This window comes from Gymnoscopelus microlampas (genome assembly GCF_963454915.1).
Source record: "Gymnoscopelus microlampas genome assembly, chromosome: 1".
Classification (NCBI taxonomy): Eukaryota; Metazoa; Chordata; class Actinopteri; order Myctophiformes; family Myctophidae; genus Gymnoscopelus; species Gymnoscopelus microlampas.
The window spans coordinates 3,732,212-3,747,653 of NC_139962.1; the positions used below are offsets into that span (position 1 = coordinate 3,732,212).

The 15,442-nt window shown below is 43.0% G+C and overlaps 2 protein-coding genes across 3 annotated transcripts; one reads left to right on the forward strand and one right to left on the reverse strand.

The window, feature by feature from the left end:
• Positions 1-543: 543 nt before the first annotated feature.
• Positions 544-10,654, forward strand: LOC311055328 (extracellular calcium-sensing receptor-like). 2 transcript variants are annotated; one of them, XM_084071476.1, is made up of 6 exons: positions 544-812; positions 2,065-2,151; positions 3,210-3,479; positions 8,036-8,263; positions 9,121-9,244; positions 9,717-10,654. In XM_084071476.1, the coding sequence occupies exons 2-6, from the start codon at positions 2,080-2,082 to the stop codon at positions 10,628-10,630; spliced, it is 1,608 nt and encodes a 535-aa protein (XP_083927602.1). In that variant the 5' UTR covers positions 544-812; positions 2,065-2,079; the 3' UTR covers positions 10,631-10,654. The 2 variants fall into 2 exon arrangements, with proteins under 2 accessions (XP_083927602.1, XP_083927603.1); XM_084071477.1 differs by lacking the exon at positions 2,065-2,151 and having other exon boundaries at positions 722-812.
• A 2,990-nt stretch (positions 10,655-13,644) lies between these two features.
• Positions 13,645-15,087, reverse strand: LOC311049109 (putative ATP-dependent RNA helicase ddx6; the record flags this gene model as incomplete). Its single annotated transcript, XM_084062570.1, has 1 exon — positions 13,645-15,087. The coding sequence occupies one exon, from the start codon at positions 15,085-15,087 to the stop codon at positions 13,645-13,647; it is 1,443 nt and encodes a 480-aa protein (XP_083918696.1).
• Positions 15,088-15,442: the final 355 nt, after the last annotated feature.

A 15,442-nucleotide genomic window follows, 5' to 3' on the forward strand; every position in this document is an offset into this window, starting at 1 on the left:
TTTTATTTTTTCAAAAAGTGGGGGGTATGAAATCACGGATCTGTGAGAGTGAGGGTGTCGTGTCGTACGCACAGTGAATGGCCTTGACGCCCCTGATTGATGGGAAGGTACCACCTTACCTTACATTGCTATTAGAATGGGGAAAAAAAGCACCTATACCAGACCCGCTCAAGCGACTGGCTTACACTTGAGGTCCCACCTGTTCAGTCTGAACTGTGGAAATCTGATTTCTGCTTCATGGAACACTCAAACTAAGAATTAATGCCCCAATATCCCATGGACAATTTAATCACCTGCTCTTAAATCTCCCTACCTCACCATGTAATTGCTTTTAACTTACAAATGTTCTCTTTTTTGTGTGTATGTAATCTCGAACGCATTGCAAACAAGGGCAAACCTCAATGCTCTTTTTTCGAGAATAAATAAAGGTTTCAATCGATGTCTACAAAGATATACATATTCAAGGTTTACAGTGGCATTGTGTGTGTGTGTGTGTGTGTGTGTGTGTGTGTGTGTGTGTGTGTGTGTGTGTGTTAGTTTTAACATTCCAGGGTTCAGGTACGCCCAGACCATGGCTTTCGCCATTACCGAGATCAACAGAAACGCCGGCCTGCTGCCCAACGTGACTCTGGGCTACAGTCTCTATGACGCCTGTCATACGCTGGGAGTTGCCTTCCGCACAGCGTTGTCCATGTCCAGTGGGAGAGAGGAGCGGTTTGAGCTGGACGAGCGCTGTGTCGGCTCTCCTCCGGTGCTCGGCATCGTGGGCGACGATTCCTCAACACAATCGATCGCCATCTCTAGTGTTCTAGGTTTGTACAAAGTGCCCATGGTAAGTGTTCGGCTTGAAATTTTTTTAGATTTCTTTGGCTATTCAAAAAGAGCTTGTAGATCTGCTATTTTTTGAAAAATCGTGAAAATGTGATTTTTTTTTACTCAAATTTTGGCTTCCGGGGGATTCTACAAATGTCTTCTAAATCCTAACATTTTTTTTATGTTGCTACTGTATATATCAGTGGTTCTCAAACTTTTTTCATGTCAAGGACCCCCACAATGATATGTATTCCACGACGGACCCCCGCCCCCCCCTCTCAAAATATTTTGTTCCAGGGACCCCCAGAAGCAAAGATTTCAGTTATAATGTATATTCAAAGATTTGCTCAAATGTTCATGATTTTTCAAAAATAGCAGATCTGCAAACTCATAGCGTGATGAGCTTGTATAAACTAATTTCAGGTTTGACTTAATGCGGGTCAGCCATGTTGTGCACAAGCAAACACACACTGCCTTGTTTTTTGTTGTTGTCGCTTTCAGCATCTGAACTTTGTTTATTATAAAGAAGATTACTTTTATGATTGGTATAAACAGTTGTATAGATAGGTGACAAGAAATTTGTGATGAGAGATTAAAACAAGACATTACTTTTTTGTTTTGGGAGTCTCACCCTTTCCATTAACCCATTAAGACCTGAGGCCGATTCTTACTAATGTCTTCTAAATCCCAACAGTTTTCTGAAAAACGTATGTTTCTATTTCAGTGGTTCTCAAACTTTTTCATGTCAAGGACCCCCAAAATTATATGCATTTGGCCGCCAACCCACATCTTAAAATATTTTGTTCCAGGGACCCCCCAGAAGCAAAGATTTGAGTTAAAAAATGTTCGCTTTGAAAGAATATAAATATATTAATTTGCACACATTTTCTCGTTTCTCAAAAATAGCAGATCTATAAGCTCATAGCGCTATATGAGCTTGTAGATCCGCTATTTTCATTTTTAGCCAAAGTGTAAAATAATGCTTTTTAGCTCAAATTCAAAAATGACACAGAGGCGTTCCGGGTCTTAACCATTTGTTTAGGTTGATTAAAGTCTGCGTTCTGCCGCTGCGTCACGCGTGCTTGTCATATGTGACACGTCGTAGTCACACATGACTAATATATGATGTTGTTTTCCTTTTTGTAACAGGCACTTGTTTCAAGCATGTGAGACACACAGGTTTGCCACCGGAGGGGAGTCAGACATGTAGTATTATTACAAAACATGTTTTTTTTTTGTTGCCTTTTGCAGGTTAGTTACCATGCCATGTGCTCCTGTTTGAGTGACTGGGATCTGTTCCCATCCTTTTTTAGAACAATCCCAAGTTCTGCATCCCAGGTGAACGTCTACAGACTTAACATGTGTTGGTAACGAAGGTATAGGTTTTGGTTTAATAGTAATTATTATGGTCAACATAAAAACTAAATTAGGTTTCACACTTCGATTTTTTAAGAACTCATTTAATTTATATAATATATAATCTAAAATTTGGCTGGCTAGCGAGAATCCTTTTTGTACGGCTCAACTTTCTGACTCAACAATCTAATTGCTGTGGGAGGGGAAAAAAACGATCACTGCTTCACTGCTCTGTTCTGGGGGCTTGGGTTGGGGTGCAATACGTTAGTCCGACAGCGCATTCCTCCGACAGCGCAGTGCTCCGACATTAAACAGTAAACCCGAGCCAAACCCGCACCCTAACCCTAACCGCACGCGGATGCCACATAGTCGGAGAAAAGGTCTGTCGGATTAACGCATGCCTCCCCTTGGGGGTTGAACCGGCCATGAGAGGGGTGAGGGGAGTCCTACAGGACGCCATCTGTTCTGTGCACTCAGCACTCCTTGTAGATGATCATCACTGTACATGTACATGTTATACTATATCATGTACTCATGTTTTATTGGATCTTCTTTAGTCAATACACTTATTTGTTTTAGCTCTTGCTCATTTGATTTTGCTATTTTGTCTCATCTGTTTAAGAAAGTAGGTGTTGTTTTAGCAGAAAATGCACTTAATACTTCTGGTGATTAGTAGTTTTGTTCCCTACCTATGTTGAATGCACTTATTGTAAGTCGCTTTGGATAAAAGCATCTGCTAAATGACTGTAATGTAATGTAATGTACATTATGTACATGGTGTTGAACATGTACTATACCAGGTATAGTATAGGCATTACATTTATTCTGAGTCTGTTCCACAGATAAATATTATGTGCTATTTTCCACAAAAGAAATGTACTTTTACTTTTGGTACATTTTGATACCAATACTTTTGTACTTTTAGTCAAGTAAATGTTTTCCCCCGGTCTTTTACTTCTAACGGAGTACTTCTACATTGCAGAATTGATACTTTTACTTAAGTCAAACTTTTGAGTACTTTTTCACACCAATGCCTCCAGATACGAGCTATGCTCCAGATGATGAGGCGGTTTGGGTGGACCTGGGTAGGACTGCTGTTTAACGACGATGACTACGGCCGCGACGCCGCCCGGATCCTCCAGTCCGAGCTGGACCAGTCCGGTCTGGGTTGTCTGGCGTACGCGGAGGTCGTGCCGTGGGACGGCGACCCGGCCGAACTGCGGAGGATCGTCACCGTGATGAAGACGTCCACGGCTCGCGTCGTCATCGAATTCGTGTACGGGATCAACGTAGTTCATCTGCTGGAGGAGGTTTGGGCCCGGGTTACCATACTGTACGTGTTGATTTAGAGCAGTGGTTTTCAACCTTTTTCATGGCAATACCCCCATTTGAAAATGTTTTGTGCCAGGGACAAAGCAAAGATATCAGTTAATTTTCGCTTTAAAAAATATAAATATTCAAAGATATGCACACTTTTTCAAGGTTTTTCAAAAATAGCGCCATGTTTTTTGACACGATGATGCATCTGGCCCATCCTTGTCAGATTCACCGTGGGTGATCCCAAAGCTGCTCCAGCCCCTCCCGTATGGAAAAAAAAAAAAAAAAAAGACACCAAACACGGTTCGGACCGTGACCGGCACCAGAGCGCTACTATGTGAAAACACGGTCCAGACCGTGATCGGCACCCGATGTGTTAATGGGCAGCACTTGTGTATTTTCTTTCTTTTTTTACACTATATACACCATATTGTTCGACACAATCAACAGGTGGTGAAGCAGAATGTGACCGGTCTGCAATGGATATCCGATGTGGGTTGGATGAAACCTCACATCCTCCAGACTCCTCACTTCATGCCACACCTGAGAGTCCTGGGTCTTGCCATCCGTCGTGGCGAGATACCAGGTCTCAGGGACTTCCTGTTAAAAATACATCCTGACAACGATCCTGACAACACCTTAGTGAGTCTTCTGTTAGGTGTGGCATTTAAGCTGCCATTTCAACCATGGCCTATTCACCTGTTTCCTAGGCTGTGTGTTTTCCACTTCCTGTCGGATTTCATTGGATATCATTAGTCATCTGACCAGTTTCATTGGATTTCATTGGATCAAATCGACAGGAAGTGGATCACACACAGGAAGTGAAAAGCCTAGGAAACAGGTAAATAGGTTTTTAAATATTCACACGGTATTGTTATGTATCGTCACCTTGCTAACTAAATGGCCTACGTAATTTTTTGATGAAAATTATATTTTTGCCTAATGGTGCGTTTTAACAGGGGGCGATTCAGGATAGTATTCTCCGGAAGTGCATTATATGTCTATGAGAGCCGGCAACTACGGGCAATAGCTGGGCGAAGAGGCGAAGTGGGCTGGGGGACGATGTCGTAAGGGATCGTCCGGAGACTCGCCCACTGTTAAAACATACTCTAAGTCAGCTCCTCATGACACTGGCCACCTCTGGTAAAATCTCCTAATTGAAGAGGATCATGCTGTTCCCTCCCGGCCTAACTCCCCAGTGTGACTTAGGCCAAAATAAGCTTCTTCTTTTTTACCTAAGTCACAAAAAATAAGCAAAACAAATGCCAAAAATGACCTAAATCAGTAATCATTTGGCCCAAGTCAGATTTAATCCTATTTAAACCTATTTAAATCTCTTACAGTATGTTACATAACTGACAGACAGTGTGATTTTTATTTTAATAGTCATAATTTGTTATAAACGTTTTGGGTGAAATGATTAAGAGATATCATATAGTTTAAAAAAAAAAGGGAATTAAAAAAATTCCCAAAAGGTAGCACATCCAAAAAATGTCAATTAAATGGAGGACAAATTACTCACATTTCCACTTTTTATTGGCACACCAATAAAGTGAACGCTTACACGTTTCGGCTATGAGCCTTCCTCAGAGCATTCATATCACATCAATTCAACTCACTTTATACAAAGGGTCAGAGTTCACCAACAGCTGAAATCTCAAGTTAATCACCAAGGTCCAATCACTAGTATGCAAGAACACAGGCAATTACAGATAATGTGAGGCATACATCTTAAAGTAACAAAGTAACACATCCAGTACATCAAAGATAGTTTTAACCCAAAAAGCATTTTAAGCTATAATCATCATTAAGTCCATTGGGTGTCATAGTGTTGAGTGTGTATATCCACTGCATTTCTCTCTGGGCCAGTTTCTTTAGAATATCACCTCCTCTGATAGGCATCACAATTTTCTCAATCCCACAGAATTTCAATGAAGAGGGTGAACCATGATTTGCTTCAGCATAATGTTTTGCAATTGCATAATCCATATTTCCTGTACGGATTGCAGTTTTGTGCTCTGATATTCTTTGTTTAAGGGGTCTTTTAGTTTGTCCTACGTATGCTAGACCACAGGGACATAACAACATGTAAATCACATGTGTCGATTTGCAGTTGATAAATTCACGAATAGGAATCTTCCTTCCAGTGTGGGGATGATTGAATGATTTCTTATCTGTTGTATTGTTGCAACAGGCACAGTTACCACATCTATACATTCCAGTTGTTGTCAGCCATGTGGTCTTCTTTTGAACCATATTTTTGTACATGACTGTATCTTTGATTGTGGGTGCTCTCCTAAATGCAACAAGGGGTGGGGATTTGCAGAGGTCTTTCACAGATGGCTCTGTTTGGAGCACATGCCAGTGTCTGTTGAGTATCTTTTTGATTTGTGAAGCACAGTGGTTATATTCAGTACAGAAACAAGCCCGACTTGGATTCTTTGTTTTTGGTGCATTAGATAAGAGATCAGAGCGGGAGGAGCTATTGGCACATTGTATGGCTTTCTGAATAGAATTGGAAGAATAGCCCCTGTCCTTAAACCGAGTACTCATAATGGTTTGTTTGGAGTGAAAGTCATCAAGATCTGAACAGTTACGTTTAAGCCTCAAAAATTGACCTACTGGAATGTTGTCCTTTAGGTGTCCAGGATGGTTGGTGGTTGCGTTCCATGTCTTTTCTGAAAATAGATGTCTGAATCATTCCAGTTTCATTCTTGGATATAGTTAGATCCAAATAGTTAATCTTGTCAATGCTCTGTTCACAAGTGAATTTCAGGAAACTTGAGTTGTTGAGATATGATACAAAGTCCATTAGTTCAGTCTGTGTTCCCTCCCAAAATAACAGGATATCATCAATGTACCGTTTGTATAATCTTATCTTTGAATGATAGGGGTTATTATTGGAGTCATGTACAACTTTTTCTTCCCATTGTCCCACAACCAATCCAGCCACAGAAGGCGCTGTTACTATATCATATAGTTTTGTTTTGAATCAGTTTTTATATTTTTCTGAAAAACTTGACTTAGGCCATTATTTTAGCAAGGTGACATTATGCTTAAAGACGGGGTGCCGTGATTTTCAGTGATTCCCCCCCCCCCCCCCCCTAAAACATAATCATCAGGTATTATGGTTATACTAGGAGGAAGATTTTTTTTCAAAAAAGTGTACAGAAAAATTATGTTTTTATGTGGACACGCCTCCAGTTCATTAAGTATACCTGGTTCTCACCTTAGCACCTCCTCCACCACCTTAGCACCACCCACCTGTCCTAGTCCCTCCTCCTCCTCATGCCCACACCTGTTGTGTTATTGCGAACACAGCGGAAGGAGGCGCGCCGAAGGCCCTGCTCTGCTTTGACCCTCAAGGTTTCAGCCTCCAGGAAGAAACTCAAAATAGTCAGAGAAGACATAAAACACCATAAAAACTTAATGAAGTTCTATCAACCCCATAGACACATGAAAAACAGAAAAGGTGCAAAACCATGGCACCACCTCTTCAAGTATTCGTTGTGTTTCTCCAGGTGAGGCAGTTTTGGGAGAACGCGTTTCAGTGTAAATTTGCTCCCCTTCCGTCAGAGTGGGTGGACGCTGGTGGAGGGGTGTGTACTGGACTAGAGGACCTAGGAGCATCAGAGAATACCCTGCTGGAAGTGTCTGACCTCAGGCCAGAGTATAACGTGTACAAGGCTGTGTACGCTCTGGCCCATGCCCTCCATGACATGTTGCAGTGTGTGCCAGGAAGAGGGCCTTTCGCCGGGCACAGCTGTGCCAGTTTGCAGACCATACAGCCATGGCAGGTGTGATAGAGTTTACCTGTTAATGTTACTAGTAACGTCATTTTAGATATTTGGTACACACACACACACACACACACACACACACACACACACACACACACGTATAAAGTGAACATTTATAAACATTTTTAACTCAAACCTTTGCTTCTGGGGGTCGCTGGAATAAAACATTTTGAGATGGGGGTCCGCAGCCAGATAGCCTAAATAGCCAAAAAGCATGGAAAATGGACATAGGTAAAAAAAAAAAAAAAAAAAAAGTATTGCTAATCATTTTTCTTATAGTGATGTATAGTAATTGCCTGGCAGTAAATGTTGTTCATTGTTTGGAGCAGGAAACGCTGTTATACACAAGCCTTTGGAGGATAATTAACGTTGAGGTAGATCAGTGGGTCCCAAACTTTTTAGCTCAAGACCCAAAAGAGAAATTAGATGTTTGCACGGGACTCAAACTAGTGAAAATAGCAGATCTACAAGCTCAAGTTGTGAGCGCCACGTTGTGTCACATTGTGTCACATTGTGTCACGTTGTGAGCTTGTAGATCAGCTATTTTCACTATCTTTTAGTTTTTTAATATAATGTCTCTGGGACACTGAAGGTGTTTTCCATGCTGAAAAAAACATGGCCGCTTTATTATTGGCCATGTATTAATGTCCCATTTTAATGCCCAGATAGTGAATACTTCAAGTCAACTGTATTTTATACAGTAGATTATTTTTGTTTGATTTACTTGCTTGCCCTTCATACATTTCCAGCTTGTGTATTACATGGAAAAGATCAACTTCACCACATCATTTGGAGATCATGTAACATTTGATGAGAGTGGCGACGCGTTACCAATCTATGATGTCATGAACTGGGCGTGGCTGCCTGATGGAAGCGTAAAGGTTCACAATGTAGGTTTGTTCAGGAAGTCCGCCTCCGGAGACGAACAACTCATCCTTGATGAAGACAGAATCTTCTGGAGCTTTGAATCCACAAAGGTCACTTGAGCAGGTCACATCCTACTATAGGGAGCAAATTCATACACATAATTAATGATTAACCCATACATTAATTCACTGTTAATTCTCTCCTCACAATCCTGGGCTTAGAAGCCACCGAAAAAAAATCCGATCTACAAACCCACCATGTGTGGCCCTTAACTTATGCTATATTAACTTTGGTTAAGTAACAGTGTTTTATTAATGATGAATTCATGATAAATGAATGGTGAATGAATGTATGAGTTCATCATTATTAACACATTGCGTGCCAATCGCGTAGATCTACGCGAACCTAAATAACAGCGCAGCGGGCCAATCACGTAGCCTACGCGAAGTGGTGTTTTTGTTTTTTCTCTCTCGAAGTGACACATTTCATTGTAGCACACCCGGATACGGAAATGACGCCAATCGAAGATTTTCGTTCCCATCCGCCGCCGCTCTAAAGCTTCCGCTAAATCGCCATTATCTCGGTGTCGTTTTTCTCCGCGCTGAACGCTGTTTGAAACGGGTTTTAGAAACCGTTACTACTGCAAAATGGAATGTCGCCGATTGAAAATGTCTTCTCTGGGCCACTCACACAACTACCCTGTGTGTCTACAAACAGTTGAACACGCGATCATACGGTATTTAGCGAGGTCTGTGGTGAGGTGAAAAAAACAAAAAAATAAAAAATAAATCGCTGGCAGTGGGTGAGTACATTATGATTAAACTCTGGCATGGAATGTGTTAATTACATAAGTGCTCATTAATGAATTTGCTCCCTACAGTAAGTTGTGAGCTTTCTAAAGGGCTAATGATGATGAGCTCATGATGTGAATGTCATTTATTTTTTGACTGATTGGTTTCCTCCGCAGCCTCCTCGGTCAGCGTGCAGTGAGAGCTGTTCTCCTGGAACCCGTGTGGCCAGAAGGAAGGGAGAACCTGTCTGCTGCTTTGACTGCATCGCTTGTTCCGAGGGAGAGATCAGCAATGAGACCGGTGGGTTCTTATGTAGCAATGTACAGTATGTTAGGGGTCTTCAACGTTTTCAGGCCAAGGACCCCCTAGCGGAGAAAGAGATGAAGCAGGGACCCCCCTCTATATTGTATAAAATTGTGTTAAAGATTACACTTTTTTGTTTACTTGGTCTGCTCTTTTTTCCCTCTGCACCTGTATACCTCTTTGCCAAAAAATAGCCGATCTACAAGCTCACAACGCCTCGCAGCGCGAGGCGTTGTGAGCTTGTAGATCGGCTATTTTTGGCTAAAGTTCTCCTCAGAAAAAAGGATGCTAGGGTTCAAGTGGTTAAGGTAAAACAAATAATCATATCACAAAGATTTGGCGGACCCCCTGTAGTAACTCTGAGGACCCGTTAGGGGTCCCGGACCCCCTGTTGAAGACCCCTGCTGTATGTTATCTTTAGGACGCTACTGTACTTCTCTGTCCCCTTTAACCCCGCCCTCGTTGTCAGACTCTACAGAGTGCAACAGTTGTCCAGAGGACTTCTGGTCCAGCCCCCAGCGTGACCGCTGCGTCCCTAAGAGCGTGGAGTTCCTCTCCTACCACGAGGCCCTGGGCATCTCCTTGACGACCGTCTCGTTGCTGGGTACGCTTATCTGTGCCATCGTCCTGGGGATCTTCATCTATCATCGAAGCACGCCCATGGTGCGCGCCAACAACTCCGAACTCAGCTTCCTTCTCTTGTTGTCACTCAAACTGTGTTTCCTGTGCTCACTTCTGTTCATTGGCCGTCCCAGACTGTGGACCTGTCAGCTGAGGCACGCAGCGTTTGGGATCAGCTTCGTGCTGTGTGTCTCGTGTATCCTGGTGAAGACTATGGTGGTTTTGGTCGTGTTCAAGGCCTCCGAGCCTGGGGGCGCAGACATTCTGAAGTGGTTCGGGGCCATGCAGCAGAGAGGAACCGTTCTGGCTCTTGCTTTTGTCCAGGCGATAATCTGCACGGCCTGGCTCGTGTCTGCCTCACCGACTCCTCATAAAAACACACAATACCACAGTAATAAGATAGTCTTTGAGTGTGTGGTGGGTTCTACGATCGCCTTTGCAGTGTTACTGGGTTATATCGGTTTGCTGGCTCTCCTCAGCTTCGTCCTGGCATTCATGGCAAGGAATCTTCCAGACAACTTCAATGAAGCCAAGTTGATCACTTTCAGCATGTTGATCTTCTGTGCCGTGTGGATAGCCTTCATCCCAGCATATATCAGTTCTCCAGGCAAATATGCAGACGTTGTGGAGGTCTTTGCCATTTTAGCATCTAGTTTTGGGATTTTGGTGGCACTGTTTGGACCAAAGTGTTATATAATCCTCTTGAAACCCGAGAGAAACACTAAGAAGTCCATCATGGGTCGAGGTGCCACCAAGACATAAAAGCAGAAATTCAATGACAAAACATTTTCTCTGCGTGTATTTTATAACAAAAAGTGTATATGAATATATTTGAATTGCCTTGTTAGTGGTAGATTTTGTTTTCTACAAGATTAAACCATAAATAATAATCCAATCAGAGATGTAAACTTCTATTGATTCATTATTTAGAAGAATTACTCTCCGTTAAAGACTCAATTTGATGATTTTAGACCTATTACTGTATATAGATCTACAAATTAGTACCTCTTCATTCTGGGTGAAAGCACTGCAGGTGGGAAATTATCTATCGACCTATCTACAGTTAGTCTCGCGTAGCCAGACCCCACAGAAAATGAAAAACAGCGACCTCTGCTTTTCTGATATTCTGTGGAGTCTGGCAGGAGTATAATGTTAGACTAGAGCGCAGGGAAACACCGGTTTCATGTCTGCCTATAGCGCATCACTTCCGGTTGGTGCGACCATGTTTTCATTCCCACTAACAATATTTCTACACGGAACACTAACACCACTTCTCCCAGAGAACATGGATGGTTTTGGTTATAAGCCCACTTGTTTCTATGATGAAAGAGTAATTTAAAATGTGAATATCTTTCCGTGGTTTTGTCCGCTCCGAGGACGCTATTGTTAAATTAGTTTCGGCTAGTTTCGAGGGGGGGAGGGTGGATCATGGTGGATGGACACGTGAACCCCGCCCACTACATTTGATTGGGTAAAGCGCGGCCCACTTCCTGATCTGAAGGCACGCCCACTTTTAGCCAATGCGCACTGGTTAGGACGAACCGCTCCGACAGATTCCACCGCAGGTCGGAATCTGTTCTTGAGAGATTAATCTACAGTATCTATAAATGTACGGAATCTGTGTGTGCGTGTGTGTGTGCGTAGTCCATACCCGTGGGGGGATATGCGCACATGATCTGGCAACCGGGGAGGCAGTTCGTCCCATAGCTCGCGGGGCCATCCCACAGCTGGGCAGCGGTAACCATGGCGACATTCTTTCACACAAAAACCCAAATAAACAGCTGAGATTTGGTGAAATCGAAAAACGGGCTTCGCTGTTCCGTGCACATGGCAATGGTCAATTCAACTGCTCCAGCCACTGAGGAGAACCGGGCAGAAGAGATTTTGGCCTCACCACCACTACTACAGAGCTTTGTAGAAGTATAGGAGGATGTGTGCATACCATCCATGTTGATTTTGTTACGCTATTTCTTTTCAAACGTATGTTTTGGCCCAAAAAAAAAGGGGGCCACATCCACGTTTCCTGATCATGGCAAACCCAAAACCCAATTTTTTTGTGTGGAAAGTAGGCCTACATATTGCTTCTATGCATAGCATCTGTGTAATATATTATTTTAGCTATATATGATCGGTTGGCACTTTTTTAATTTCGTTGTACTTGTGACAATGACAATAAAGCTGCTACTACTATATATAGCAAACATTTTTCAGAAAACTCTTGGGATTTAGAATAGTGGTTTAGATTAGAACAGTGGTTCCCAAAAATAGCAGATTTACAAGCTCACAGTGTGTCACTTTGTGCCGCGCCGTGAGCTTGTATCTGGTATTTTTGAACAATGTGGTTTTTGAAAGATGTTGAATAATTTAGATGTTTAAAAAAAAACACAAATCCTCTCTTCTGGGGGTCCCTGGCACGAAATGATTTCCGATGGGGGGGTCCGCGGCCAAATACACATAATTTCGGGGTTCTTGGCAGAAAAAAAGTTTGAGAACTAGGCTAATTTACAGTAGAAAGAATTTGTGTAGAATCTAGAAAAATGTCTTTGAATGCTATGAGATACTGCTCCACAATGTCATGTCGGATTCAAGGTCTCCTGGAGGACCATGTATTAACATTGTACCATACAGATGTACTCCTTCTGTTGTATCAACATACCAAGCACACAGATGTACTAATTAAAGTATAGTAACATACTCTAATACATACAGATGGTACTTTAACTTCAAATAAGTTACAGTTTGCAGATATAAAATGCATCTGTGGAGAAAAAAAAACAGCAGTCAAATAAAAAATAAACAAAATGTAAAACAATGACTGGAAACAGTTTCTCTAGTTATAACTAGAATCCAAATCCAAAAAATGAAGGGGGAAAAAAAGTACAATCTTCAAAAGGAAATAAGGTTTAAAACAGGTGATTAAATCTATGGCCATGCATAGGGAGAATAGGGAAGGAAAAAAAATATGTTTTACGACATGGCTCTGGAGGAGTCAAATAATAATACTAATGAATTAGACCTATTTCATCCCATGGGGGAAATTCAGTTTTCAGCTTCACCCAGCAGAGTGCTTCTCAAGTGAACGCTCAGCACTATATATTTCTCAATTTGGTCCCCCGCTTCCCTCCACTCAGAGTGCTGGTGTCTTCATGATGTGGGACTCTGAATGGATCCATCAGAGTGCTGGTGTCTTCATGATGTGGGACTCTGAATGGATCCATCAGCATACACACAGCAGGGAGACGGATGGAAGCTATACATTAATGAGATAGGGTTTGATAACGGCATGGCCCCCGTGTGGATCTGGGACTTCACGTGGTCAGTCCGATCCCGAACGCCATTCCATTATTATCATATCATTAAATTAAAGTTACATTTTTCAAAAAATATATATAAAACATAATGTCAAAAACGTATTGGAGGTACTTGCTTGGCCCTGCTGGCAGCGTGCACAAGGCATGTGGCAGTTTGCAAGATTAGCCCCGGACAGACACAGACGGACCCATTTAGATGGTTCTCCTCCAACAGAGCCACGCCGTAAAATGGGGGAAAAAAATCAAAGACACAATAGGTTGCGTCTGGACATGAAGGATTGACTGATCTGCTCGAGGCTTGACATGTACCCTGCTCTGGCTGTGGTGCTATGCAACGTATAGAATAGAAAATAACGCTGAGGAAGGCTTGACGCCGAAACGCGTCCGTGTATGCCGTTGTCCGTGCTGCATATGAATTAAAAGTACCAGAAGGACTTTGTGGAGTGCTGGCTATTGCTTTATTTACTATGCAACGTACAGTCTCTTGTCAATGGTGCTGGGGATGGGTTTAATATCTGTTCCTAGCTGCTCCTCAATGTCCTTGAGGGTAAAGCGATCGATATAAGTGATCAGGTTGACGGCAAGACCCAAATGTCCAAAACGGCCAGATCGGCCAATGCGGTGAAGGTACGTTTCCCCTAGCTTGGGAAAGTCAAAGTTAATGACCACGTTGACAGACTGAATGTCGATTCCTCTTGTGAAGAGGTCGGTGCAGACGAGATTGCGGCACAGGCCATTTCGGAAGTCGTGGAACACGCGGTTGCGGTGCTCCTGTCTCATTTTGGCGTGAATGTAAAAACACGAGTAGCCCAGCTGGGAGATCTTCTTGGCCAAGAGCTCTACTCTGTGAGAGGAGTTGCAGAAAATGATGGACTGGTTGATCTGGAGCTTGGAGAACAAGGTGTTAAGGCAATGAACTTTTTGCTTTTCGGTCACAAAGACGTAATACTGAGTCACCCCTCTCAGGGTAAGCTCATCCATCAGGTTGATCTCGTACGGCTTATGTAAGTGAGAATTCATAAACTTCTGCACGCTGACGGGGAACGTCGCAGAGTAAAGCAGGATCTGCCTCTGTTTCGGCAGGAAGCCCAGAATTTCCTCCACCATCACCACAAAGTCCTGGGACAGGAGCTTGTCGGCCTCGTCCATGACGATAATTTGCACCTGGTTGACTTTGGCCACTCCCTTCTTGATGAGGTCTAAAATCCTGCCGGGAGTAGCAATGACCACGTGTATCGTTTCGTCGAGTCTCATGATGTCATCGCGCAGGTTGGTTCCGCCTGTTGTCGCCATGACCTTCACCCCGCCCATATGTTTGCTGACCTGGATGCAGATCTGGCTCACCTGCAGAGCCAGTTCTCTTGTCGGCACAATGACCAGAGCTTGTACGCAGTCCTTCCTCAGGTCAATGTGTTCGAGTAAGGGAATGAGGTAGGCTCCGCTCTTTCCTGTGCCATTCTTGGCTCTGGCCAAGATGTCCCTTCCTGACAGTGCAATGGGAATGCTCTCCTCCTGGATGGGGGATGGCTCTTCCCAGCCCATCTCAAAGATTCCTATAAGAAGCTCCCTCTTTAGGCCGTAATCTTCAAATTCACTGCCTTTAGTAGCAGTCACATCCAAAGTTTTCAACCTCGTGTCCTTTGGGAGGAGTTTCAGAATTTTCTTCCAGTCGTCTCCAGGCTTGATGAGTGTGTTGGCTGTGGGAGCTGGCTGGCAGCTAGCATAATTGATTTTGCGGGAGCCATTTATGTGGCTTAGTTGCAGCTGTTGCGGGCCTCCGCCTGGTCTTCCAACAGGCTTAACGGAAATGCTACGCCGGCCATTTTGATTGGACATGCCCAAAAGTACTGGGTTCTCTGTTCTGGTGGCGCTATTTACAGAATCTGTCTGCTTTAACAGCAGAGACATTTTCTACAGATCAAAAGTGAGTCCAGTTACCAAGGATCTATGCAAGCTTTGACAATTGACCTTCTTCCCGTCGGTAACAATGATCCAAAAGCAATTTATTCAGTGTTTAGGTAATAGTGTAACCATTTAAAGACTTGCTTAGCTTAGAGCCCACCTTGTATGTTTCTTTCAAATTGTAGTTGAGTTTTACCCTCGGACTGCTGGAATGTATATTTTACTTTGTAATATTTGCCGGTTTACAAATGTTTGTCTGTTTACAAAGAGGTTTGTGAAACTAAGCCTGACTTATAATCATATCTTCAGCAATGACGTCACTTGGTTGACATCATTGCTGATGTCACTGGACCGAACCAAC